The sequence below is a fragment of the Passer domesticus genome, chromosome 28 (assembly GCF_036417665.1).
Source record: "Passer domesticus isolate bPasDom1 chromosome 28, bPasDom1.hap1, whole genome shotgun sequence".
In the NCBI taxonomy this organism is placed as follows: Eukaryota; Metazoa; Chordata; class Aves; order Passeriformes; family Passeridae; genus Passer; species Passer domesticus.
In genome coordinates, this window is record NC_087501.1 from 2,046,894 (window position 1) to 2,071,550 (window position 24,657).

The 24,657-nt window shown below is 59.0% G+C and overlaps 3 protein-coding genes across 5 annotated transcripts; 1 reads left to right on the forward strand and 2 right to left on the reverse strand.

Moving 5' to 3' along the window:
• Positions 1 to 484: 484 nt before the first annotated feature.
• ELMOD3 (ELMO domain containing 3) lies at positions 485 to 6,213 on the reverse strand. Of its 3 annotated transcripts, XM_064400273.1 has the most exons (12): positions 6,133 to 6,213; positions 5,750 to 5,857; positions 5,414 to 5,483; positions 5,061 to 5,123; positions 4,817 to 4,908; positions 4,590 to 4,713; positions 3,899 to 4,021; positions 3,714 to 3,788; positions 3,194 to 3,324; positions 2,654 to 2,730; positions 2,035 to 2,162; positions 485 to 1,432 (listed from the first exon to the last, which is right to left on the reverse strand). In XM_064400273.1, the coding sequence occupies exons 2-12, from the start codon at positions 5,852 to 5,854 to the stop codon at positions 1,275 to 1,277; spliced, it is 1,146 nt and encodes a 381-aa protein (XP_064256343.1). In that variant the 5' UTR covers positions 5,855 to 5,857; positions 6,133 to 6,213; the 3' UTR covers positions 485 to 1,274. The 3 variants fall into 3 exon arrangements, with proteins under 3 accessions (XP_064256343.1, XP_064256345.1, XP_064256344.1); XM_064400274.1 differs by lacking the exon at positions 3,714 to 3,788 and having other exon boundaries at positions 486 to 1,432; positions 6,133 to 6,211; XM_064400275.1 differs by lacking the exons at positions 3,194 to 3,324; positions 3,714 to 3,788.
• A 633-nt stretch (positions 6,214 to 6,846) lies between these two features.
• On the forward strand, positions 6,847 to 13,950 carry RETSAT (retinol saturase). The gene is made up of 11 exons (XM_064400262.1): positions 6,847 to 7,116; positions 7,731 to 7,913; positions 8,794 to 9,038; positions 9,524 to 9,725; positions 10,199 to 10,396; positions 10,482 to 10,601; positions 11,379 to 11,517; positions 11,651 to 11,760; positions 12,002 to 12,168; positions 12,579 to 12,738; positions 13,101 to 13,950. The coding sequence occupies exons 1-11, from the start codon at positions 6,948 to 6,950 to the stop codon at positions 13,244 to 13,246; spliced, it is 1,839 nt and encodes a 612-aa protein (XP_064256332.1). The 5' UTR covers positions 6,847 to 6,947; the 3' UTR covers positions 13,247 to 13,950.
• Positions 13,951 to 17,691: 3,741 nt separating this feature from the next.
• TGOLN2 (trans-golgi network protein 2) lies at positions 17,692 to 24,508 on the reverse strand. Its single transcript, XM_064400393.1, has 4 exons — positions 24,346 to 24,508; positions 21,801 to 23,257; positions 20,337 to 20,420; positions 17,692 to 19,863 (listed from the first exon to the last, which is right to left on the reverse strand). The coding sequence occupies exons 1-4, from the start codon at positions 24,413 to 24,415 to the stop codon at positions 19,858 to 19,860; spliced, it is 1,617 nt and encodes a 538-aa protein (XP_064256463.1). The 5' UTR covers positions 24,416 to 24,508; the 3' UTR covers positions 17,692 to 19,857.
• Between the last annotated feature and the right edge of the window lie 149 nt (positions 24,509 to 24,657).

Below are 24,657 nucleotides of genomic sequence, written 5' to 3' on the forward strand. Positions count from 1 at the left end.
CGTCCCCAGCCTCCGAAGCCCCGGGGCTGCAGCGGCCTGGGAAGGCCCAAAGGGCCGCGGTTCACCTGCAGAGGGGCGAGGGCCTCGCACCTCCGGGACCGCGCCTGGAAAGGGGGAAACAAAGGGAAAGGAGGGGAGAAAGAAGAGGCAAAATGCAAATAAACAAGCTAGGAAAAGGGTGGTGGAGCCTCTTTCCCTCCTTTTTTTTTCCTCCTTTTTTCCTTGTCCTTTCTATTTCTTTCTTGGTTTTTCCCACCTCCTTTTTTCTTGTCCCATTGCTTTTATTCTCCTTTTTTACCATCATTTCTTTTTCCCTTTTCTCTCATCGTTTCTATCCCCCCCTTATCCCAGATCTCAGATACCACTCCCAAATGTGTTCCCACTGGTGCAAGACTGCCCCGACCCCCCAACACAATTTTGTTCCCCCAAAACACCTGAAAAGAATTCCCCCTTCAACTTCCACAATAAGTCAAGATCAGGACAGCAAACCCCAACTCCAGGCTTCTTTTTCTCCATTTATTTTATTTTATTTTTTCCAATCCAGGAGCATTCCCAGCCCCCAGGAATCACTGTCCTCTCAAAGGGGCTGGGGCCACAACATTCCATTCTCCCCCAGCTCCCACCCCTCCAAACCCCTCATTTCTCTCCAGATTTGGGCTTTGGGGGCTGATTTCCCCCATTTTTAGGGGCCTGGGGACACTCCCAAGCACTGGCCCTGAGCTTCCAGAGGGAATAACCCTTGCCCTCCTTCCTGGAGCTCTCAACCCTCATTTCTCTCCTCCACAGCACCTTTTTCACCCCAAAGTGGACTCTGGGCACCCCCAGTGACAAATCCAAACCTCTTTCCCACCAGACCCCTTGTCTCCCCCCTTTAATAACTTTTTTGGGTGCTGACAGCCCACAGTGGCCCTGGGGGGTGTGACACAGCCCCCCAAAGTGGGGGGATGCCCATTGCAGGCCCTGCTGGGGCCAGGATGGGATCCAGGAGCCCAGCTCCACCTGGGGAGGGTCAGGACCCAGGTGGGACCCTGGATTTGGGGTGGGGACAGCGACTGTCCCAGCACCAGGCTGGGTGGCTCACGGAATGCCCTGCTCTGCCACCTCCTCCTCCTTTGCTTCCAGAAAGTTCCACCTGGAGCAGGCAAAATCCCAGCTCTGTGACCTCTCCCAGCCTTTCCTGAGCCCCCTAACCAGGGGAACACCGGTGTGTCTCCCTCCAAGGGCTGATCCACCAGCAGAATTCCCTGTGCAGCATTCCCTCCATGTCAGCCTGGTCAGGAATCTCCCTCCAGCTCCACGCCAGGGTCACAGATGCTGGTGAATTGGATCTGGGAGGAGGAGGGAGGGGAGGGAGGCCGAAGGCTGCGGCTCAGGTAGGCTTCCAGGGATTTCAGCAGCTGCCTCGGCTTCTTTTTGGCGGATAATTCCAGCTCTGGAAAGGTCAGAGGGGGAAGAGGTTGAGGGGAGCAGGCCTGGATGGTGTCAAGGGTTCAACACATCTGTGTCCTTACATTTTCCCTTGGGAAAGGGCAGGCTTGTGCTTTCCTTGGGAGGAGGGAGCACAGTGCCAGCCTGAGCACCTAAAATTGTAGTGCAGGGAAGGTGGGGTGAAGCTGGGGCCCAGCAGGATCCTGATTTCTGAGGGATTCTGAGTCCCACTGACAGCAATCCTCTCTAGAGTAACCAGCCTGAGCACCCTAAAATTGGAGAGCAGGGAAGATGGGGTGAAGCTGGAGCCCAGCTGGATCCTGATTTCTGAGGGATACTGAGGGATTCTGAGTCCCACTGACAGCATTCCTCCCTGGAGTAAGTAATTCATGGACAGGGGCTAAGCTATGGCACCCTGCCTGTGGAGCAGGGAGTGTCACCCACCTCAAGCATCCCCCTGGGCTGGAAAACAGGAGGCAAAACACCCTTGGTATAGGGAAAACCTGGAAAAACCTCAGCATGGGGATTAAACTGGGACTGTCTGCGCTTCCTGTGCTTTGCAGCCCGTGTGACTGGGGCGGGGAGGGAGCAGCTGGGAGGACACACCCTTGAGGAAGAAGGCAGCGTTGGCCACGGTGCCGTGCTGCTGCTCCCAGAGGCGGGAGAGGCGCAGGAAGGCGGCGGCGTAGAGGTCGTTGAGCACCCCGATCACCTGCTGCCGCCGGTTGCACTCCCTGCACGGGGGAGCACAGGCATTACTGACCACTCAAAGTGTTACAGAAATCTTTAAAAATGTGGTTTAGGCCCTGCTAGTCTAGCTCAGCCAGCAATAGGTTGCGTGTTCTCATGTGGGACAATGCTGGGAGTGAAGAGTCCATTCACACAGACAACTGTTCTGGAGAAAATGGAAATCTGCACTTCCATGAACAATAGGTCTGTCCCATGAGAATCCATTAAGGAAATATGGAAACACTTGTAGATGGAGAGAGTCTTACACACACAGGCACTTTTAAACTAATTAACTGATTAACAAGAAAACTACCAGCCAATTGGAGCTACTCGCATAACTCTGCATAAAACAAGTTATGTGAATAAATTGGTTTTTCTGCATGAAGAAACTGAGTCCCAACTGATTATTATTACAGCAGGAGAGGGCTCAGCCACCCCTCTGGGCAGGGGAACAACCTGGGATGCAGCCTGAGAGCCCAAAACCAGCCCTGCTCACCGGGAGAGCCGCTCCTCCTGCAGCGCCTGGATCACGATCCGGGTGATGTTCACAGACATGATGCAGAAGGGAAAATTCTGGAAAACAGCCACAATTCCAGCATTAAGGAAGCTCAGCTGGAAAACCCTCCTCCCCCCTCTGGCACCTCTGGCCCTTTGACACTGCATCCATGCATCCACAAATCCATGGAATGCATGCACTGGGATAACAGCCCTACAGACCAGGCTTGGATGGATGCTGAGGGCTGAGCCTATCTTGTACCCAGGCTTAAACCCGGACTAAAATGGCTCCACTCACTCCCATTTTCCTGTTGCCCAATTCTCCAGCCTGTTTATCCCGCTCCAAGCCAGTATCAAATCCCTAAAATCCCATTCCCAGCATAAATCCAGCACTTGGAGCTCTGCTCCAGCCTGGATCGGGGCTCTTGGCTGGTTCAGCATCCCAAAAATCTCAGAAGAGAAGGTTTTTGTTCTTCCCTCTCCCAGAGCATGGGGAATTCCAAGGGAGACCCCCTGGCAGGGAGCAGGGGGAAGGTCATGCCTGGGTTTCATGCTGGGAGAGCTGGAAAATCTCCCGTGCCAGCGGCAGCGTGCGGGAATCCAGGACAAAGAACAGGATCTGCATCAGCCCCAGCATTCCCGTCCCACGCAGGTCAGTCCCGGGGTCTGCACCTGGAAAGGTGAGCCTGGAGTCACCCCCTGCCTCCTTCCCACTTCCATGGGCTGTTATTCCCTGTACTCCCTGTCACTGCACTTCCAGAGTGCAACAAAGCTGGGGACTCCCTTTCCTGAGGGAAAGCTTTCAGGCCATTTCCCTGGTGGGGCCATCACCTGGCTCACCCGGGCATTACCCAGCCCCTGCCCCACCCCTCCCACTCCCACACCTTTCCAGGAATCACCAGATTTTTTAGGAACATGGTACTGGTGTGACCCAGCCAAGCAGTCCACATGTCCTACTGGGGCCAGTTTGGTTTAATTCTTCTGTGGATTAAGGGACTGAGAGCGCCTCTGGGAATTTTGTAGGGATACGGAGAGGAGTGGGAGGATTGAGGTGATCAAACCTGGGATCAATTTTGGGGTCCAAGAAGGACACTGAGGTGCTGGAGCATGTCCAAGGGAGGCCAGTGCAGCCGGGTCTGGAGCACATGGAGTGCCTGAGGGAGCTGGGCTGGAACGGGGATGTTCCAGGGGGGGTTTGAATGGATTTTGGGGATATCCCCAGGCAGAGGGCTGCTGCCTGTCCTACCCTGGAAGCCCAGCTCCTCCCAGTGTGCCCCGTAGCGCGGGCAGCCCAGCCTGGAGCGCGTCAGCTGCCGGTAGATGGTCTGCAGGATGCGCATGTGCACCCGCTCCGAGTCATCCAGGGCACCTGCAGGGAGGGAGCCACACCCGGGGGCTCAGGACACTCCTGGCCTCTGGGAAACACCCCTCGCTGCCCCAGGAACACCCCCTGGCCCACAAAAATGTTCAGTGGAATCTAAACTCCCCCCCTTGTTAGATAAAAATGCCCCTTGGCACTGTAAAACCCTCAGCAGCCAAACCCATGCCCCGTGGCACCCTAAAAATCTCCCCCGTTTCTCAAAAACACCCCTCAGCACCCAAAAGATGCCTCCTGGCGCTCAAAAGACCCCAAACTCACCCCTCAACGCCCTAAAAACCCCAGAAAAAGTCCCTCAGTGCCCAAAACCAAACCCACCCCCTGCAAAAACACCCTCACAGCGCCTAAAAAAATCACAGCTTGGCACCTTAAAACCCCCTCGGTGCCCAGAGAAGGCCACTCGCCCCCCAGACCCACAGGCCCGAGGTTTCCATGTGTGTGTGCCCCCCTCCTGCCAAGGGATTCCCACCCCTTGCGCCCCTGGACTGAGGGGCAAAGGGCCGTGGAGCCGTGCCAGCAGGGAGCGAGCAGGGATGAGACGCAGCAGGGCAGCACTCACACTGCGCCATGGCCAGCGCCAGCTCCCGCTCCCCGCGGAGCTGCGGGCGCAGCCGGGGGGGCCCGCAGAGGCGGCGGAGCAGGGCGGCCAGGATCCCGCGGCGCCGCGGAGCCCGGAGCTTCCCCTGCGGGAGGAACAGCCCGAGGCGCTCAGGGAGCGCGGCCGGCGGCGGGGCAGCGCCTGCCGGGCCCCTCCCGGCAAGGAGCGGAGCCGGAGCCCGGCCGTACCCGGGGGCAGGGCAGCTCCGCGCTCTGGAAGTGCTGCAGCGCCTCGCTGAAGGAAATCGGAGGGGGGGCCGCGCCTGAGCTGCCCCCCAACCCTGCAGGGGAGGCGGGGAGCGGGTCAGAGCGCCGCGGAGCCCTGAATGAGCCGCGGTTCCAGAATGAAAAGGAACTGCCCGCCCCGTCTCGCCCCCACCCGTCTGTCCTGCGGTTTCTTTCCCCCTTCCCAGCCCCCTGTCAGTCCCAGTACCTGACTGGATCTCCTCCAGAGCCTCCCACTCCTCCCGGGCCTGGCGCTGCTCCTCGCTGATCCCTGCCCAAGGGAAGGGGTACCGGAGTCACATCCGGGGGGCAGACAGGGAGTGGGGGGCTCCCCCAGCCCCCCTCAGTACACCCTGGGGCTGTGCTTCCTCTTTTCCAAGGAAAATCCCAACTGGCACACCCCGGGCACCACAAGGTTTGTCTTGGGTGAGCTTGGGGAATGATCTGGGACCAGACAGATTTGACTGAGACATCCCCTGCTCTTTGATCCCTGGGGGCTCGTGGGTGACTTTCCCACCGGGAAAAGCCACGACTGATCCAAGGGAAGCAGGAAAAGCTCACCAGCGTCTGGGGGCTGCCCCGCTCCGAGCATCAGCTCCTGCAGGACACCTCCCTGCCCCACGGCTGGAATCTGATGGGGACAGAGGGAGCACAGTGTCACAGAGAGACCCCAAACACCAGCCCACCCCCAACCCCAAGCTTTTCCCCCAGGGAACAGCCCCCGTGTCCACGGGGAAGGTGGCTCAGGCCCCTTCAGGGAGGGTCTGTACCCTCAGGACGATTTTATGTGGTTTTAACGGCAGAAATGGAGCAACGAGGCTGGCACCCCTGAGGTGGGGGCCCCGCGGGTCTCGGCTGGGGGAGCTCCTGAGGACACGGCCGCAAAGAGGAACTTGCCGGGGGGACAACGCGGGGCGGCTCCTCCGGCCGCGGCTCCGACCTCTGCTCCGGCCGCTGCTCCGGCCGCTGCTCCGGCCGCTCCGAGCCCCCGGCGCCGCTCATGGCCTGCGGGACAGAAGGGGATCGGCTGCTGGGAATGGGGGAGTCCCGGCGACCGACACCCCACAGCCACCCCAGCCCCTCAGGATCCCCTTCCAGCCCCGTCCCAGCCCCTCAGGAGCCCCTTCCAGCCCCGTTCCAGCCCCGCTCCAGCCCCTCCGGAGCCCGTCCCAGCCCCGTGCAGCCCCTCAGGATCCCCTTCCAGCCCCTCAGGAGCCCCGTTCCAGCCCCGTTCCAGCCCCGTTCCAGCCCCGTTCCAGCCCCTCTCCAGCCCCTCAGACCCCTCAGCCCGAAGCGGCCGCGCTGCACGCCGGGAGCTGTAGTCCGCACCTCCGCCCGCCAGGGAGCGCACGCGGGACTACAACTCCCGGCGCGCACCGCGCCACGCGGAACCGGAGGCGCGCGGGGCGGAGGCGTGGCCCGGCGGGCGGAGCGAAAAGGGCGGGGCGGGGCGAAAAGGGGCGGGGCCCGGAACGGGGCTCGGGGCTGCCGGGGTCGGCGGGGGGCGACCGGTGCCGGGGCCACCGCCGGTGTCGCCAGCTCCCGGTGCCCAGCGTCAGCTCTCACTTCCCAGTCCCCGCTCCCGGTGCCCAGGACCGGCTCCCGGTGCCAAACGCCACTTCCCAGTGCCCAGTCCCAGCTCCCAGTCCCAGCTCCCGGTGCCCGGGACCAGTTCCCGGTGCCCGGGATCACCTCCCTGTGCCCCGATGCCACTTCCCAGTCCCATCTCCCGGTGCCCAGTCCCATCTCCCGGTGCCCGGGACCAGTTCCCGGTGCCCAATGCCACTTCCCAGTCCCAGCTCCCGGTGCCCAGTCCCAGCTGCCGGTGACCAGGATCACCTCCCGGTGCCCCAATGCCACTTCCCAGTCCCAATTCCCAGTGCCCAGTCCCAACTCCTGGTGCCCAGTCCCAGTTCCCAGTTCCACTTCCCAGTCCCCGCTCCCGGTTCCCAGTCCCCGCTCCCAGTTCCCGGTGCCACTCCCAGTGCCCGCCCCCGCTCCTCCCCCGGTCCCCCCGCCCCGTGCCCGCCGTTCCCGTCGGTGCCGTGCCCGCCGTTCCCGGCTCCGCGGGGCAGAGCGCGGCTCCCGCGGCGCCATGTGGCTGCTCTTCCTCGCCGCCCTCCTCCTCCTCCTCCTCCTCGTGCTCCTCTCCCTGGTGCTCCTGCGGCTCTCGGGCGGCCGCAACCCCTTCGCCACCGACAGCCGCCGCCCGCCCGCGCCGCTGGTCACCGACAAGGCTGTGCGCAGGACGGTCGTCAAGACAGGTACGGGACCCCCGGGGCCACCGGGCCCGGGGTGGCACCAGCAGCGCGGGGTGCCATCGCCACCCCCAGGGGGGATCATCCCCCGGCACAGCACAGCCGGGCTGGCATCGACTGCCCGGGCTGGCAGCGCCCCCGGAGCGGCATCCAGGTGGCATTGTCACCCCCAGTGTCACCCCGGGCTGGCAGAGCCCCGGAGCAGCATCCCCCCAGGGTGGCATTGTCACCCCCAGAGTGGCACCACCACGAGTGTCACAGACCCCCCTAGGGTGGCATTGTCCCCCCAGGGTGGCACCACCACGAGTGTAATGGGTCCCCCAAGGGTGGCATTGTCCCCTCCAGTGTCACTGTCCCCGGAGTGACATCCCCCGGGGTGGCACCACCACGAGTGTCACGGACCCCTCCAGGGTGGCATTGTCCCCCCAGGGTGTCACCACCCCGGGTGTCACAGACCCCCCCCAGGGTGGAACTGTCACCCCAAAAGTGGCACCACCGCGAGTGTCACGGACCCCCCCCAGGCTGGCATTCTTCCCCCCGCGGTGCCACCCGCTCGCTGCGATTTCGGGGGTCCCCCATTCTGTGGGGTGCCCCCCGCTGACGCCCCCCGTTGCCCGCAGTGTTCTCGGCGGACAAGGTGCCCGCGCAGCTCGATGCCATCGTGGTGGGCAGCGGCATCGGGGGCCTGGCGGCCGCGGCGCTGCTGGCCAAGGCGGGCTGGCGGGTGCTGGTGCTGGAGCAGCACGGCAAGCTGGGCGGCTGCTGCCACACCTTCACCGAGAGGGGCTTCGAGTTCGACACCGGTACCGTGAGGGAGGGGCGCGGGATGCCCTCGGGGGGGGAGCTGCCCTGCCCTTCACCCCCAGACCCTCTGGGTGTGGGATGCCCACCCCCCGAATTCCCCACAGCCAGCCCCCGTGTGCGGGGTGTCACCTCGGGACACTTTGTCTTGCTGGCAGACTTCTTGTGGCAAGACAAAGTCCGGCCCTGTGTGTCCCTGAATGGCTGGGTTTGATTATTTACAGCAGAGGTGGGTGGCAAAGTGTGGCAAAACTCCAAAATCACCCGCTAAAAACACTGGTCAGCTGGGTGAATCCCAGATTTTCCCTTTCCCTTCCAGTGCCATCCACCCCAGCTGGGTGAATCCCAAATTTTCCCTTCCAGTGCCATCCACCCCAGCTGGGTGAATCCCAGATTTTCCTTTTCCCTTCCAGTGCCATCCACCCCAGCTGGGTGAATCCCAGATTTTACCTTTCCCTTCCAGTGCCATCCACCCCAGCTGGGTGAATCCCAGATTTTCCCTTCCAGTGCCATCCACCCCAGCTGGGTGAATCCCAGATTTTCCTTTTCCCTTCCAGTGCCATCCACCCCAGCTGGGTGAATCCCAGATTTTCCTTTTCCCTTCCAGTGCCATCCACCCCAGCTGGCTGAATCCCAGATTTTCCCTTCCAGTGCCATCCACCCCAGCTGGGTGAATCCCAGATTTTCCCTTTCCCTTCCAGTGCCATCCACCCCAGCTGGGTGAATCCCAGATTTTCCCTTCCCCTTCCACATGGAGCAGATGGGGTGGGGGAGGATGAATAAGAGGTGGGTTTGGTGTGTCCTGGAGTGGGAAAATTAAATAAAAAAGAGGTGAAAATAAAGGAAAAAAGAGGAAAATTAAGGAAAAAATGTCTATTTTAGGGATCCACTATGTGGGGCAGATGCAGGAGGGCTCCCTGATGCGGTTCCTGGTGGACCAGCTGACAGAGGGGCAGCTGGAGTGGGCCCCCCTGCCGGCCACCTACGATGCCGTGGTTTTGGGGGACCCCCAGGGCGCTGGCAAGACCTTCCACATCCATGCTGGGGAGAGGGAATATTTCCAGAGGCTGAAGGAGCAGTTCCCCGGGGAGGCGGCGGCCATCGACGAGTTCCAGCGCTTGGTGAAGGTGGGGGAACACCAGGGGAGTTTGGATCTGGGGGGGTCACACAACGAGGGGAGCCCCCCTGGCACCTGCATGCTGGGCACCCCCAGGGGATGATGCATCACCCCAAAAGTGCTGGGGAACACACCAATCAGCAAAATCAGGCAAAATCATCCCTTTCTGCCTCAAAAACGCAGTGTCAAGGATGTTTCGGGGGAGATTTCTTTAAAGGAGAAGTTGTCTGAGTTGGGGTGGAGTCTTTTTCCCGAGAACCATATTTTTAGGGCAACTTTTTGGGGAAGCTTTTTGGGAGGACCTTTCTGGAGAAGTTTCGATGGGGAAGGTCATTTACAGAAGCTTCTCTTGAAGGAGCTTTTTGAGGGAAGCTTTTTTTGGGAGCCAGCCTTGCCCACATCTCCCCAGGCTGCCTGGCAGTGAATTTAAGGGGAGAGAAAAAAATGCTTTGGAGCACCTTTGGGGTGTGTCTGAGCCCCCTGCTCTCCCTGCAGAGCGCCGGCCGTGGGGCTGTGCTGCTGGGGACCCTGAAGATGCTCCCCAGGCTCGTGGCCAGGCTCCTGACCCGCTCCAGGCTGCTGCCACGCCTCTGCTCCTTCTCCCAGCTGGCCTCACGCAGCCTCAAGGAGGTGGTGGATGGTCTCACCCCCAACCCCGAGCTCCGGGCTGTCCTCAGCTACATCTTCCCCACCTATGGTAGGTGACCAGGAGGCCCTGGGATGATGTTAAACCCTTTAGAAACAGAAAAAAAAAGGTAAGAACCCATTTTGTGGAAGGTTTGCAGGGATTTTCTGGTGGATGTTTCACCAGCATCCTTGTCCCCATGTCACTGGCAGGTGACACGTCCCTGTTGCTCATCTCCATCTCTTTCCCTCTGTGTTCCTCATCTTTCCTGTGGGGTGACATCATTCCTGTACAAGGGAATGTTCCAGAACCTCTCCCTTCCCTCCACCCCCTCACCTGGGCTTTGCTCCCCACGCCTTGGTCAGGTTGGTGACCACGGGCTTTGCCACAGGGACACCCACACCCAATGTCCTCCCTACTCCTCCAGGTTCCTCACCTTCCTCTCAGTGTCACGTCCAGGGTGTTCCTCATCCTAAAACACTTAGGATGAGCTCCAAACCCGTGATTTGCCCAAACCCCTGGTGTGGATTTGCCCCTTTCCCCAGGTGTGCTCCCCTCCAAGGCCAGCTTCTCCATGCACAGCATCCTGGTCAACCACTTCCTCCACGGCGCCTGGTACCCCAAGGGTGGGGCGGGGGAGATCGCCTTCCACACCATCCCGGTGATCCGCAGGGCTGGAGGCAACGTCTTCGGGAAGGCTCCGGTGCAGAGGATCCTGCTGGACGCCCAGGGCAGAGCCTGCGGTGAGCACCTGCCCCGGGGCTGCCCCCAAAGCGGGGCTCCTTCCACCAGCGCCTCATCCTTCCCCCTCTGCCTCTCCCCCGCCAGGTGTGAGCGTCAAAAAAGGCCAGGATTCGGTGGATATCTTGGCTCCCGTGGTCATTTCGGATGCCGGGATCTTCAACACCTACGAGCGGCTGCTGCCGGCGGCGGCGCGGGCTCTGCCGGGTGCGGCTCCGCCTGGGTGACAGCGTTAATCCCCCCCGAGCCTCGGGGGAAAGCCGATTTGCCAGTTAACACCGGCAAACCCCCGCGGCTCCTGTGCCGCAGCCCTCAAAACCCAGCCCTGGCCCGCTCGTTTTGTCGCGGGGGTTTTTCATTCAGCTTAAGTTAATTGGCCCAAATCGGCTGTGGTTGGCGAAGTCCTGGTTTGGTGCGAGGGTTCCCTAAAAAAAACCACACTGCAGGGCCCCGAAATTGGTGGGAGTTGGTGGAATGTCCTAGAAAATCTTCTGGAAGGGGAAAGGATGGGGGAAAGGGGACAGAGGTGCTTGGGAAGGGTCACAGTTGGGTGGAAGGGTCACGGGTGGAAGGGTTACAGGTGGAAGGGTCACAGTTGGGTGGAAGGGTCATGGGTGGAAGGGTCACAGTCAGGTAGAAAGGGGATGGTTGTGTGGGTGAAAAGGGTCAGGGTTTGGTGGGAAAGGACCAGGACTGGAGAAACCACTTCTTTGTAGGCGAGGATCCTAGAAAAGCCAGATTTCCCCCAGAACAGAATAACTGCCCCGATCTCCCCAGAACACACTAACTGCCCTGATCTCCCCAGAACACACTAACTGCCCTGATTCCCCCAGAACACACTAACTGCCCCGATCTCCCCCAGAACAGAATAACTGCCCTGATTCCCCCAGAACACACTAACTGCCCCGATCTCCCCCAGAACAGAATAACTGCCCTGATTCCCCCAGAACACACTAACTGCCCTGATTTCCCCTGCACGTGCAGAGATCCAGTCCCAGCTCCACATGCTGGCCCCTGGCGAGGGGGGTTTCACCGTCTTCGTCGGCCTCAGCGGCTCGAGGGAGGAGCTGGGGCTGGAGCCCACCAACTACTTCATGTACCCAGGGAACGACCTGGATGGAATGTAGGTTTGGCTTCCCCTTGGATGTGCTCGGTTGAGCGTAAGGAGATGAATTCCTGGGCAGTGACTCAGCCCCAAAGGAGGATTTGGGGGAGCTGTGCCCTGAAGGGCAGCTCAGCCCTTCCCTCTCGTGCAGGATGAAGCGTTACCTGGCTTCCTCCAGAGAAGAAGCTGCCAACAACATCCCTGTGCTCTTTGTCACCTCGCCGTCAGCCAAGGACCCCACCTGGGAAATGAGGCACCCAGGTGAGGCTGACACCCAGCCACGAATGCTTGTGAGGGGTTTCAAAACTCCTCTTGGGGTTTGTGATCCCAAATGAGGAGTTTCCACTCAGCTATCCATGGCCAAAGCCAAAGCTTTGGGATGCCTGGATGAAGGACACGGAACCCCAAAGCTCTGGGGACATCCCCTGGGTTTGGATGGGGAGGGTTGGGGCAGCAACAGGGTGGGCAGAGGGCCAAGCACCCCAGCCTTGTCCTCCTGCAGGTAAATCCACGCTGGCCATCGTCACCTTCGCCAGGTACGAGTGGTTCGAGGAGTGGAAGGACAAGCAGGTCCACAAGCGGGGCGATGACTATGAGGACCTGAAGAAGACTTTTGTGGATGCCATCATGCAGACTGTCTACAAGCTCTACCCTCGCATTGAGGGCCGGGTGAGGAAACACAGGCGTCAGGGGTCCTAAACTCAGGGTTCAGGGGTCCTAAATATGGGGTTCAGGGGTCCTAAATATGGGGTTCAGGGGTCCTCCAGCTCCCCTCTACCCAAAGACCAAGGAGTCGTGGAATGGTTTGGGTTGGAAAAGACCTTGAAGCTCACCCAGTTCCAGTTCCCATCATTGGCAGGGACACCTTCCACCAGCCCAGCTTGCTCCAAGCCCCATCCAGCCTGGCCAGACCTGGATGACCATCCCAGGATGATCCTCCAGAACCATCCTGGGACAAAACCTGGCCAGACCCACCAGCCAGGGTCTGCCAGAAAATCCATCCCAGCCAGGTTCTGCAGAGACCCCCCCATTCTGCTGCCCCTGCAGACCACCCTGTCCCTGTCCCTGTCCCCCTGCAGGTCGAGTACCTCTCGGGGGGCACTCCCCTCACCAACCAGCACTACATTGCCAGTCCCCACGGCGAGCTCTACGGCGCTGACCACGGCATCCCCCGCCTGCAGGCCGAGGCCATTGCCACCCTGAGGGCAGACACGGCCGTGCCCAACCTCTACCTGACAGGTGACAGGGCCACCAGCGTCCCCAGAGGAGGAGAGCTCCGGGGGAGCGGGGTGTGGGTGGGCAAAACCTTCCTGAAGTGGAATAAAGGGAAGGGCTGCTGTGGGGCAGTGGGATAACGCCTGGAAAAGCAGGGGAGGAGGGAAGGGCTGTGCTCCCCAAACTCTGGGAGGTTGTCCCCCTGCCCAGGGCACGGTGGGGATTTCCTGGGAAGGTCAGACAGGGAGGGGGTTGTGGGTTCAGACCCCAGGGATGGCGTGGGGCAGCTGCAAGGTGATGCCCACACCACCACGGATGGCTGGGGTGGAGTGGGGAGTGAGAACTGCTCACAGGGGGACCCCTCCTCTGCTGCTCCCTCCTTTCAGGGCAGGATTTGTGCCTGGAGGGTTTCATGGGAGCCCTGCAAGGAGCCATCATCTGCGCCAGCACCGTCCTCAAGCGCAACCTCTACGCGGACGTGGCGTGGCTGAAGCTGCGCTTGCAGGCCACCAGCTCCAAGAAGGGAGACTGAAGCCTGCCATCCCCCCACCAGGGACCCCGGCCCCCCAGCACACCCCCCCACCTCACTCTCAGCTGCCACACACCTGTAGCAGACCTGTCTCTGTGCCAAGCTGAGGGATTTCAACCAGGACGACGCCGTTCCCAGACAGATTGTGTTGGACCTCACCCCCACCAAAAAAATGCATCCCCTTCCTCCAGTGCTGGTCCCTGGCCATGAAGGGAGTCCCCAGGAGCTGTTGTGGCCAGGAGGGAAGTCAAGATAACCCCAGATGGGGTGGCACCAGCAGCTCCAAGGGCTGCTTGATCCCATCAGGGTCACTGACCCCAGCCAAAGCCCACCTTACCTGCAGCCCCCAGCCAAAGCCCACCTCCAGCTGCAATCCCAGCCAAAGCCCACCTCCCCCTGCAGCCCCCAGCCAAAGCCCACCTCCCCCTGCAGCCCCAGAGCTGTCTGAGAGCCTGCAGGCTGCCCAGTGCTTCCAGAGCCATTCCTGGCAGCAGCAGGAGACCCCAGCCCCCCCAGTATTCCCACGTTTGGGTGCTGCTCTCCCCCACTGCCCCAAGGCAGCCGTGGCACAAGCTCACGCTCCTTTAGCCACAACAAAGTCCTTCTGTCTGCTGGTAAAAGCTTGGGAAGGGGATGAAAGTCCTCTCCAGATGGGAAGGGAAGCACGTGAGACTGGAAGTAATAAAATAGTGATCGTGATCCTGGGATTTGTGACTCATGATGGCTCAGTGGGGCTGGGGGTGTGAGGGAGCAGGGGAAGCAGAATGGAACGTGGAACAGAATGGAAGGGGAAGGGAGCTGTGGCTCAAAGCCCATGAAACTCACACAGATATTCCAGATTTGGTCACAGGAGAAGTGCCCAGTGCTCACCAAAATCCCCTGAAACATCTTTGTCCAGGTAAAGCAGACAAAGATGAGAACTTCCCACTTTTTCCTAGATTTTGGCAGAACTGGACTGGCACAGCATGAGATTTTCAACTGCTGCCAGTTAAATCTGGTTTAATTGTGGGTTTTGGTACCTCCTTGAACATTTCCTCACTCCCCAGCTTGCCACCACAGCCCTCCATCCCAATTCTTTTATGCCCCATGCCTCCTTTTTGGTGCTTTCCCTACAGGTGTCTCTCCTCCAGGGTACAGCCTTGGTCATCTCCATCTCTCCTGGGGGTCTGTGCCCTTTACTGGGAGTACTGGGGCTGAAACCACCCTGTGTGCCATGACACAGGACACCACTGGCAGCAAATATTCCTCCCATAATATTCCTATTCCAAATATTCCTAACCCTAACTGGATGTCGATGAGTTGATAGAAATTGGCCTGAGATCCCCCCACGGTGACATTTGGGGACAGAAACCCCCCAGAGCAGGGCAGGGCTGGGACTGAGCCCCTTGGCAGAGCCTCAGCTCCCCTGAGGCAGCATCAGCCTCTGCAGCTGCTCCCTCCACCAGCTCCAGGACAGCCTGGGAGGGGGAGCAGAGCCACCTCCACCACTTGAATTGGACACCAAAACCACTAAACTGTGCTAGACATCGCAGCTTTGAAACTTTGCTTCAGTATAATTAATAATTAAAAATGGCATTCTTAAAAAATAATTGAAGAATAAATAAAGGGTTCCTTTCATCATCATCATCATCATCCTGCTGCTGGAGCAGGAGGAAAGCAAGGGCCAGGGCCAGCTGCTGAGCAGTGAGACCGTGCTGGAAAGGAGCCCTGGAAGAGGCTTGAAGGCTGATCTGGCAAAGAGGATTAGATCACTGAGCAGGGAGATAATTCAGTGATGGGATGGAATTTGCAGAGAAGGTGAGCTCTGCCAGGAGAGATCACCCAGAGGCAGCACCCTGGGGAGCCCAGGGACACAGCAGGGACTGGGGAGGCAGCTCTGGCACCTCCAGCCCAGGTGAGACCCCACCTGCAGAGCTCCCCCAGCTCTGGTCCAACACCAGAGGGACGTGGAGCTGCTGGAGCAGGTCCAGAGGAGGCCACGGAGCTGCTCCAGGGCTGGAACCCCTCTGGAGCCAGGCTGGGAGAGCTGGGGTGTTCACCTGGAGAGGAGAAGCTCCAGGGAGAGCTCAGAGCCCTTGCAGGGTCTGAAGGGGCTGCAGGAGAGCTGGAGAGGGACTGGGGACAAGGATGGAGGGACAGACACAGGGAATGGCTCCCACTGCCTGAGGACAGGGGTGGATGGGAGATTGGGAATGAGGAATTGTTCCTGGCAGGGTGAGGAGGGGCTGGGATGGAATTCCCAGAGCAGCTGGGGCTGCCCCTGGATCCCTGGCAGTGCCCAAGGCCAGGCTGGGCACTGGGGCTGGAGCAGCCTGGGATGGTGGGAGGTGTCCCTGCCATGGCAGGGGTGGCACTGGGTGGTCTGTAAGGTCTCTCCCAAGCAGGACACAGTGTTCCTGTCCCTCCTCTCACCCTGCAGGCTGTGCATCCTTCCTCAGCCCTGAGGATCCACGCTCCTGCCTCACTCCCAGCCTGCTGCAGACACAGGGCTCCTGAGGGGCAAAACCTCAGTGACCAGCAGCAGCCTGTGCCCTGCCACACGTGGAGAGAAAGGGCCAAGTTACAGGAAAACCAACCAAAAATTCCTCTGGGAAGGTGAGAGGTTCAGCCTGCTGTGGGGAGGGTTTAACAAGCCAGCTCCTCTTCCCAGGGACCCGCTGCAGAGCAGGAAAATCTGATTTAGGCCCAGTGACACCCAACCTTCCCCCAGCAGCTCCGAGGAGACCCAAACCTGCCTCTCCTCCTGCTTTTCTCACCCCAAAGAGCTCCAGCCTTGCAAATGCCACCTCAGCCATTTTGGTGGATTTTTAATCCAAACCAATGGTCCCAGGCCGTGGAATTTGCCACGCAGAGGCAAAGCTGATGTGTTTGCTTGGCTGGTGCCCTGCCCGTAAGGAAAATACCTGCTGTGAGATCAGCTCAGGCTCACCTGTTTGCTCAGGAGGCCGTGCAGGACTCAGAGCCCTCAGGAGAAATGAGATAAAACAAACCCAGGGTGGTTCTCATGGGGTTTGCAGGCTGGGAGTGGCTGCAGCATTTCACACAACCCTGGAATCATCTGGGCTGGGAAAGCCCCGAGACCACCAAGTCCAGCTGCCAAGGCCACCACTGACCCCAAGTGCCACAACAGCTGCTGAACCCCCAGGGATGGGGTCCCCACCCCTGCTAGGGCCTGCTCTGCTGTTTCCACAGAGGAATCTTCCCAAAATCCAACCTGAGGCTGTTTCCTCTCATCCTGCTCCCTGCCAGCACAGCCCAAAACCCAGCTGGGAAGAGCTGCACTCTCTTGAGCTGCACTCCAAGAGGGTTGAAGGGCACAGCCCCGTGCCCAGGCTCACCCAGTCTCACCCAGTTTCACCCAGTTTCTCATGCATGAGAGCTCCTCCACCCCCAGGGCCTCTCTGCTGAGCTGCCTCTATCAGAATGTCTCAATCCTGCCCCGATAAGCAGAGCCCAACCCAGCTGGCAAAGCATTTCTGATTTTATTTTATTTATTATTTCCACTCATGGACTTTGACTTTGACCCCCACATGACCCCAGGGGCACTCCCCACCCCTGGGTGCCCCCTCTGCTTCCTGCACCAGGGACAGGACCTGACCTCAGGGCTGCTCCTGCCCCACCACGCCTGCCAAAGCATTTTGGGGCCTTTCCAGCCCTCTGAGATCAGGGTGAGGGCAGGCAGGGGGTCCTGGAGCACATTGCAGTGGGGTTTTTTTGGGAAATCACCCTAAAGACACAAAGCACAGCAGTGCTTTGAGCCCCTGGCAGCAAGGCTTGGAACTGGGGGGGTCTCTAAGGTCTCTCCCACCCCCCCCATCCCAAATTTTCACCCTTTTTTCCTCCTGCAAGCTGTCAGCAGCCCATCCCCAGGAAAACAAGCGGCCCTGCCTGCTCCCAGCTGGGACTGGAGGGGAGTGGAAAGCAGGATTTCCTCCTGGGAGGGAAAGGAGGTGGGGAAAGGAAAGATTTTGTTCCACTCCCAGCAGGAAACACTCCCCAGAGCAGCCTCAGCCTCCACTGGGGGCCAGGCACCTTCTTTTCCCTGTTCACACCACTCTTTTCCAGCCTCCAGCTGCTGCTCCAAGGAGCTGGGACACCCTGGCATTGCCCTCTGGGGCTCCCTGCAGGAGGAAGAAGAAATCCAAGAGCAGAGCTCAGGACTAAGCTGCGTCCAGAGCAGTTTAATCTCCTCTTGGGCCCTGACCTCACGGCACCCAGTGGAGCTGGGCTGATGCTGGGCCCTGGAAATTTCAAATCCGCTCTGGCTGGGCCTGTCTGGGCTCCTTCCGGCTGCACACGGAGCTCTGAGCACAGACAGCTCCACAAAAATGGTGTTTGTATCAAAATCAAGGGGTTTTGCATAAAGAGGAGCCACCCTGCACCTTTGGTGCCAGGTGTCAGTGAAAACCACGCAAAGAACAGGAAAAAAAAAAACCAGAAGCAAGAGAGAAGTGAAAACTCAACCTTTTGGGTGTTTTTTAATCCATTTGCTGATTTCACCACACAGAAAATAAAAAAGAACAGTACAAAGAACTGTAAAAAATTCTGATCCTTCCAAGCAAGGTGCATTGCACTGCAGCAGAAAACAAATCACGTGCTGGTTCAAGCCTAGAAAGTAGGAATATTTGGCAAAAAAACCCTCTGTACCAACAGACAGCATCCGTGGGAAGCACGTGTGTCCAAAGGGAAAAGGTTCTGTGCACCTTGATCCTTTGGGACACGTTGCACAACCACCACAACACTCAACACACTGGGAGCAAACCCCAGAGGTTTGGGGCAGCCCAGACTGTTGGCACATCACCCTTGGGAAGTGCTGGTGGGGGGATTTTGGGGGAAAAGCCCTCAATTCAGCCTGGTGTGAGAGGTGCCTCTCCCCAGACCCACTCAGGAATGCTTGGCTCAGCCTGGGATCCAGGTGCTTGAGGTCCAAAATTCCATTCCCACAGCCTGGGGCAAGAGAGGGGTTGAAACAGCTCCCAGGATAGAAAAGGAAGCAGATGCTGAGAAAAAATAGAAAGCCTTTCTAAATTATTAATCAGTTTAAAAAAAACCACAAACCAGGACAAAGCAAGCGCAGAGCACTCACACTCCAAAAAGAGCACACACTCCAAAAAAACCCTGGCCAGAGCAGGCCAGGAACCCCAGACACTGCAGCAGGGTTTTCTCCCTGCTGTGTCCAAAAGCCACTGTGCCCTCCCCAGGCCTGGCTGACCCCTCAGGAGGCTGTTTTGGGGCAGGAGCTTCCCAGCCTTTTTCCCCAGAGCTGCATTCCCAGCCCTGTTTCCCTTTCCCTCCACCCTCCTGCTCTCCAAACAACTCCTGGAAGTCCTTTTAGCATCCTAGCATTCCTAGGGAAACCCTGAGAGCTCTTTAAAGCCAACGGGGACTCTCAAGCTTGCCAAGAGCCAGCAAAAAGGGAAAGGATGGTTTTAGGGTTTGGAGAAGGCCAAGCCCTCCCTCCCCTCTTGGAATGAAGCGTTAGGAAATCAAAAGTAGAGCTGCAGCTTTCACAGTGACCAGCAAACAGCCCTGCCCTTGTGCAAGGTGACCACAGGGCAAGGAGCTGATTGCTCCCCAGCCTGGCACGGCCAGAAAAAAGCCCCCCAGGAGGGAATTGAACCATTCTGGGACTCTCCCCGTGCAGTCAGTCAGCAAGTGTGGGACTGGCACACGCCTGGCACCTGATGTGGCACAGCTGGGTGCCCACCTGAGCAGCTCTGGGCTCCTCAAATCGTTTTTTTTCCCCTGGAAAAACCCAAAGCAGGAGCCAAGCAGGTACTTTGTGCCCCCTCCAGAAACCTCTGGGGAGTAGAAGTGCAGGAATGAAAATCACCTCAGAGGTGTAAGTGGGGCACCAATCCTTGGGCTGCCCAGTGCCAGCCCAAACTGGAGGGACTGGGAGCTTCCCTCATCCCAAACTCCTCAGGGATTTACATTCCTTCCTTCCCACACCTGACAAGGGCAGGAAGCAATGTTCCCACCTGAATCCCTGACCCACCAGGGCATGGAGCCCCCTCAGCCTGACCCCCTCCACAACCAACACCCCCAGTGCAACAGCTGAACTGGGAGCACTGGGAGGGAAGAGAGCTGCATGGAGCAGGAATCAGAGCTACAAAAACTGCTCCAGCACGGCCAAAGGGGTGTGTGGAAAAGGGAATCTGGGTGTGAGAGCTGATCAGGGAGAGAAAACCCAAATCTGAGCCTGTGCTGGGTCAGTTCCAAAGGAGCACAGGAGAACTCAGATGCTCCCAACCTGAGCATCCAAACCCAGGAGCTGGAGAAGGGGCAGGAGGAGAGCAAGGCAGCTTTGCTCCCAGGCAAGGGACAGTCCCATGGCTCATTGTGCAGCAGATCCTTAATTTCCCCCCCCAGAAGGAGGGGTCAGTCCAGCAGATGGCAAATTCCATTGCATTGGGACACACAAGTTCAGGGTCTGGCTTTTCCAGCAGCCAGACACCCAGGGGGAAAACAAGGCAGCTGGGAAAGGAGCGATTTAGGGAAGTGAGAGGTTTTATCAAGGTGCAGGTGCAAAACAAAAAGCGTTTCCCCTCCTTCCCGTGGACTGGAATCCAGCTGTGGCAGCACTGCATCCCCGCCAGCATCTGAGGAGGAATCTAGATCTGCAAAGGCAAGAGGAAAGGTTGGGACCTCCTGAAAGCTCAGAATCACCCTGCTGCTCTGCCCAGACCTGAGAAGCAAAGCAAACACAAGCTCTTGCCTTTGTCTTCCTAACTCTCCTCTTCCTATGGCAGAAAATAATGACAGGCACATCTGCCCTGAAGGGCAAGAGGTGGAGCAGGGTTTAAAGGGACTGAAGAAAGGGATTTCTCCCCAAATCCTACCCTTTCTCCCACTAAAATCCTCTCTGACAAGTCGTCTGGATCAGTGCCAAAGCCATTCAGCACAGCCCAACTCTGTGCCCTGGGTCAGCTCTGCCAGCACTTCTCAGTCTTATTTCTCCATTTCCTGGCAAAACCCTGTTTCTGCACCAAACTGTGCTCTCCCAAACTCCTGACTGGGGCTTTGGGACCCTTTCTAATGCAAAGGGACACTATTTTGGGTTTCCAACCCCCACTTTGGGCTGGAATCTCACCTTCTGATCCAGTCTCTGATAATCACCAGATTTGGGCCGTCGACCAGTTTTTGATCTTTTTCCTTCCAGAGCAAAAGCAATGATCTTTGGAGAGAGAAAAATGGAGACAGGGTGAGTGGAACAGCAGCTTCCAGCACAGGCTCACCTCTGGTTTCTTGCTCATCTGCTCCCACAACCCTTTTCCTGTGCCCAAGCATTGAAACATTAAATGCCAGCAGTCAACCATTCCTGAGATGGATAAGGAGGTTTGCTCAGCAGAAAACAGTAAGAATTTTCTTTTTTTTAATCCTCCCTCAAAGCCAGCTTTATGTGAGAAAAAACAACCCCAACCTCATGTTGCTGCTACAGAAAACTGCCAGCAGGAAACTGTCAGAGATAAGATGGAGGGATCTCACACCCCTTTGTGGCTTCACCTCTGAAAACCAGCAGCAGAGCTGAGAACACCCAGTTCCCACCAGACACGGCCCCATTCCTGGCCACAACCCTCCTGTGGGACCACACAAACGTGGATCAAACTGGGAGATACTGGTGAGAAACCAGTCAGGACAGGGGGAAAGGGCTGGTCCCGCCTGCCACCAAGATATTTGATGAAAAATCCCTTTGCCCAGGAAGATGAGAAGCCTCAGAGGAAAACAAAAACAATATTATCTGATGGCTTCTCCCCGTGTTTTGCAGCTTTGGAATGTGGCAGGTGCATCTTTGGTTGGTTCCATGTGAATTGTTTTTACTTCATGGCCAGTCCCAGTCCAGCTGTGTCAGACTCTGCGGTCTGTCAGGGGTTTTTATTATTCTTTCCTGTCTAGCCTTCTGTATCCTTTCTCTATAGTTTAGTATAGAATTTTTATTATAATATCATAATATATTCATGTATTCTCATATAATTATGATATATTAACATACATTATGGCTGATGCTTTGTGTGAAGAGACATGAATCTTCACTCCATGTTTCAGAAGGCTGATTTATTATATTATGATATATATTATATTAAAATTATATATTAAAGCTATACTAAAAGAATAGAGAAAAGGATCCATCAGAAGGCTGGAAAGGACAAAAATGGAATGAATAACAAAGGCTTGTGACTCTGAGAGTCCGAGCTAGATGATTGTGATTGGCCATTAATTAGAAACAACCAGACACAGCTGCACCTGTTGCATTCCACAGCAGCAGATTGTAATTGTTTATACATTTCTTTCCTGAGGCTCCTCAGCTTCTCAGGAGAAAAATCCTAGCAAAGGACTTTTCATAAAATATAATGGCTACAATATATAATATATTATCCTATAATAATAATAATAATAATAATAATAATAATAATAATAATAATAATAATAATAATAATAATACTACAACAATATATTAACATATTATGATCTATTCAATAATAAATCATCCTTCTAAGAAATATGGGCTCAGATTGCTGTCCCCCCTCCTCCTGGGACCCCCAGCAGGGCTGCTCACCTTGCGCTTGTTGTGGTAGGCCACGTACAGGGCAGCCACAATCACAGCCGTGCTCACCAGGTAGGCAAAGAAGTGGCTGCTCTCCGAGCGGGCCCTGGGCAGGGAGGGGACACTCTGGTCCCTGTGCAGGTCCAGGGAGGTGTCACTGCCCTCCTCGGCCTTGGCCACCTCCTCCGCGGCGCTCTCTTCGTTTTCCAAGGAGCTGTCACCCTCCCCGGGGGAGGGAGCTGGCTGTGACACAGGGCCCTGCTCCTCCTGGGGCTGCTGCGCGCCATCCTGGCCCTGAGGCTGCTCCTCAGCAGCGCTGCCCTGGCTCTCAGCCTGGGCCTGCTGCCCGCCCTGGCTGCTGGCCCCGTTGCCAGCCTGGTTCCTGTCACCATTGCCCTGGCTGCTGCCACCCTGCGTGTTGCTCTGGTCCTGGGTGTTGATGTTCTGGTCGTTGATGTTCTGGTTGGTGCTGCCACTTGTGTTCTTGTCCTTGCCATCACTGCCCTGATTGGTGCCCTGCTCCTTCTTGCTGTCGTCCTGGTTGTTGCTGTTCTGGTTGTTGCTGTTCTGGTTGGTGCTGCCATTTTTGTTCTCGTCCTTGCCATTGCTACCCTTGCCACTGCTCTCCTTGCCCTCCTTGCTGCCCCTGTTGTCATTGTCCCCTGCCTGGCTGCCACCCTGGCTGTTCTGGCTGACACCGTTCTGCCCATTGTTGTTGTTGTTCTGGCTGCCACTTTCGCCATTAATGCTGGTCCCTGTGTTGCCCTGGCTACCAGTGCCACTGCCTGTGCTGCTCGTGCCTCCAGTGCTGGTCCCTGCGTTGCTCTGGCCATCACTGGCACTGTTGGCATTGCCCTGGCCATTACTGACGCTGTTGGTGCTGCCCTGGCTAACAGTGCCACTGCTTGGGTTGCTCTGGCTATCGGTGCCACTGTTGGTGCTGCTCTGGACACCAGTGCCACCGTTGGTGCTGCCCTGGCCATTATTGACACCGTTGGTGCTGCCCTGGCCATTACTGGCACTGTTGGCATTGCCCTGGCCATCACTGGCACTGTTGGTGTTGCCCTGGCCACCGCTGGCACTGTTGGCATTGCCCTGGCCAGCGGAGCTGCCCGCTGTGCCCTCCTGCCCACCATTGCCTGTGTCACCACCGTTGCTGCCCTGGCTCACAGCTCCTTGCTGCCCTGCTGCCCCGCCGCTTCCAGCACTGCCATTGGCACCTTGGCCATGCTGAGCAGCCTCTGAGCCTTTCTGGGACTGTTTCTCCTTCTCCTCCTCGGTGCCCTTTTCAGTCAGGCTGCTGTCCTGCTGGCTGTTTGCCGTGTTCTCATCCGCGCTGCTCGGGTTTGTTTGCGTGTCACCACTGCTGAGCTTTCCCTCGTTGCTCTGCTCGTTTCCGTTTGCCGTGTGCTCGTGGCTGCCAGCCGCTCCGGCTCCCTCCGAGCCGCCGGGCCCGGTGTGAGAGCTGTCTGTGGTGACAAACACGGGGAGCGCGGTCAGCGGGCACCGGGGGCACCGGGGAGAGCCCCGAGAGGGGCACAGGGGAGACTCCAGAGGGGCACAGGGGAGACCCTGAGGGGCACAGGGGAGACTCCAGAGGGGCACGGGGGAGACACCCGGGGGGCACAGGGGAGACCCTCGAGGGACACAGGGGAGACCTCCGGGGGGCACAGGGGAGACCCTCGAGGGGGCACAGGGGAGACCCTGAGGGGCACAGGGGAGACTCCAGAGGGGCACAGGGGACACCCCCGGGGGGGCACAGGGGAGAGCCCCGAGAGGGGCACAGGGGAGACTCCAGAGGGGCACAGGGGAGACCCTGAGGGGCACAGGGGAGACTCCAGAGGGGCACGGGGGAGACACCCGGGGGGCACAGGGGAGACCCTCGAGGGACACAGGGGAGACCTCCGGGGGGCACAGGGGAGACCCTCGAGGGGGCACAGGGGAGACCCTGAGGGGCACAGGGGAGACTCCAGAGGGGCACAGGGGACACCCCCGGGGGGGCACAGGGGAGAGCCCCGAGGGGCACAGGGGACACCCCCGGGGGGGCACAGGGGAGAGCCCCGAGGGGCACAGGGGACACCCCCGGGGGGGCACAGGGGAGAGCCCCGAGGGGCACAGGGGAGACTCCCGAGGGGGGGCACAGGGGACACCCCCGAGGGGCACAGGGGAGAGCCCCGAGAGGGGCACAGGGGAGACTCTGAGGGGGGCACAGGGGAGACCCCCGAGGGGCACAGGGGAGAGCCCCGAGGGGGGCACAGGGGAGACCCTGAGGGGGGCACAGGGGACACCCCCGGGGGGGTACAGGGGAGAGCCCCGAGGGGGGCACAGGGGAGACTCCCAGGGGGGCACGGGGGAGACCCCGAGGGGTACAGGGGACACTCCCGAGGGACACAGGGGAGACCCCCGAGGGACGCACCACCGGAGCCGAGGGGCACGGGGAGCTCGGGGCAGCGGCGCTGCCAAGGGCGGAACCCCGGTGACCCAAGGGCAGCGGGCGCCCCCCACCCAGCGCGGTGCCCGACCCCCCGCCTCTCCCGCCCCCGCGGCAGTGCCGTACCGGCGGCGCAGAGCCCCAGGAGCAGCAGCAGCAGCAGCGGGAGCAGCGGCAGCGCCCGCGGGGCCTCCATGGCGGGCGGGCCCTCAGCGCCGGCTCGGCCGCCTCCCGGCACGGCTCTCGCGAGAGCGAACGGCGCGGAGCGAGAGCGGCCGCGCGGGGGCGGGGTTTGGGCGTTTGGGCGGGGCCTCGGTGTGCGGGGAGGGGATTGGTTGTGGGCGTGGCCGCGCGGGTGGGGCGGGGCTTGTTCCGGCTGGGGGCGGAGCTTGGGAGCCCCTTTGGGGGGCGGTTGGCGCCCCCTGGCGGGCACAGCCC

Coding starts and splice junctions, on each gene's coding strand:
- ELMOD3 (XM_064400273.1), bottom strand. CDS start 5,854: ATGAGCGGCGCCGGGGGCTCGGAGCGGCCGGAGCAGCGGCCGGAGCAG. Junction 5,484..5,749: donor CGCCCCGCGTTGTCCCCCCG/GCAAGTTCCTCT, acceptor TGTCCCCATCAG/ATTCCAGCCGTGGGGCAGGG. Junction 2,163..2,653: donor CAGGAGGAGCGGCTCTCCCG/GTGAGCAGGGCT, acceptor TCCCCCGTGCAG/GGAGTGCAACCGGCGGCAGC.
- RETSAT (XM_064400262.1), top strand. CDS start 6,948: ATGTGGCTGCTCTTCCTCGCCGCCCTCCTCCTCCTCCTCCTCCTCGTG. Junction 9,726..10,198: donor CTACATCTTCCCCACCTATG/GTAGGTGACCAG, acceptor CCCTTTCCCCAG/GTGTGCTCCCCTCCAAGGCC. Junction 11,518..11,650: donor GGGAACGACCTGGATGGAAT/GTAGGTTTGGCT, acceptor CCTCTCGTGCAG/GATGAAGCGTTACCTGGCTT.
- TGOLN2 (XM_064400393.1), bottom strand. CDS start 24,415: ATGGAGGCCCCGCGGGCGCTGCCGCTGCTCCCGCTGCTGCTGCTGCTG. Junction 23,258..24,345: donor CCTGGGGCTCTGCGCCGCCG/GTACGGCACTGC, acceptor TTGTCACCACAG/ACAGCTCTCACACCGGGCCC. Junction 20,421..21,800: donor CCTACCACAACAAGCGCAAG/GTGAGCAGCCCT, acceptor CTCTCTCCAAAG/ATCATTGCTTTTGCTCTGGA.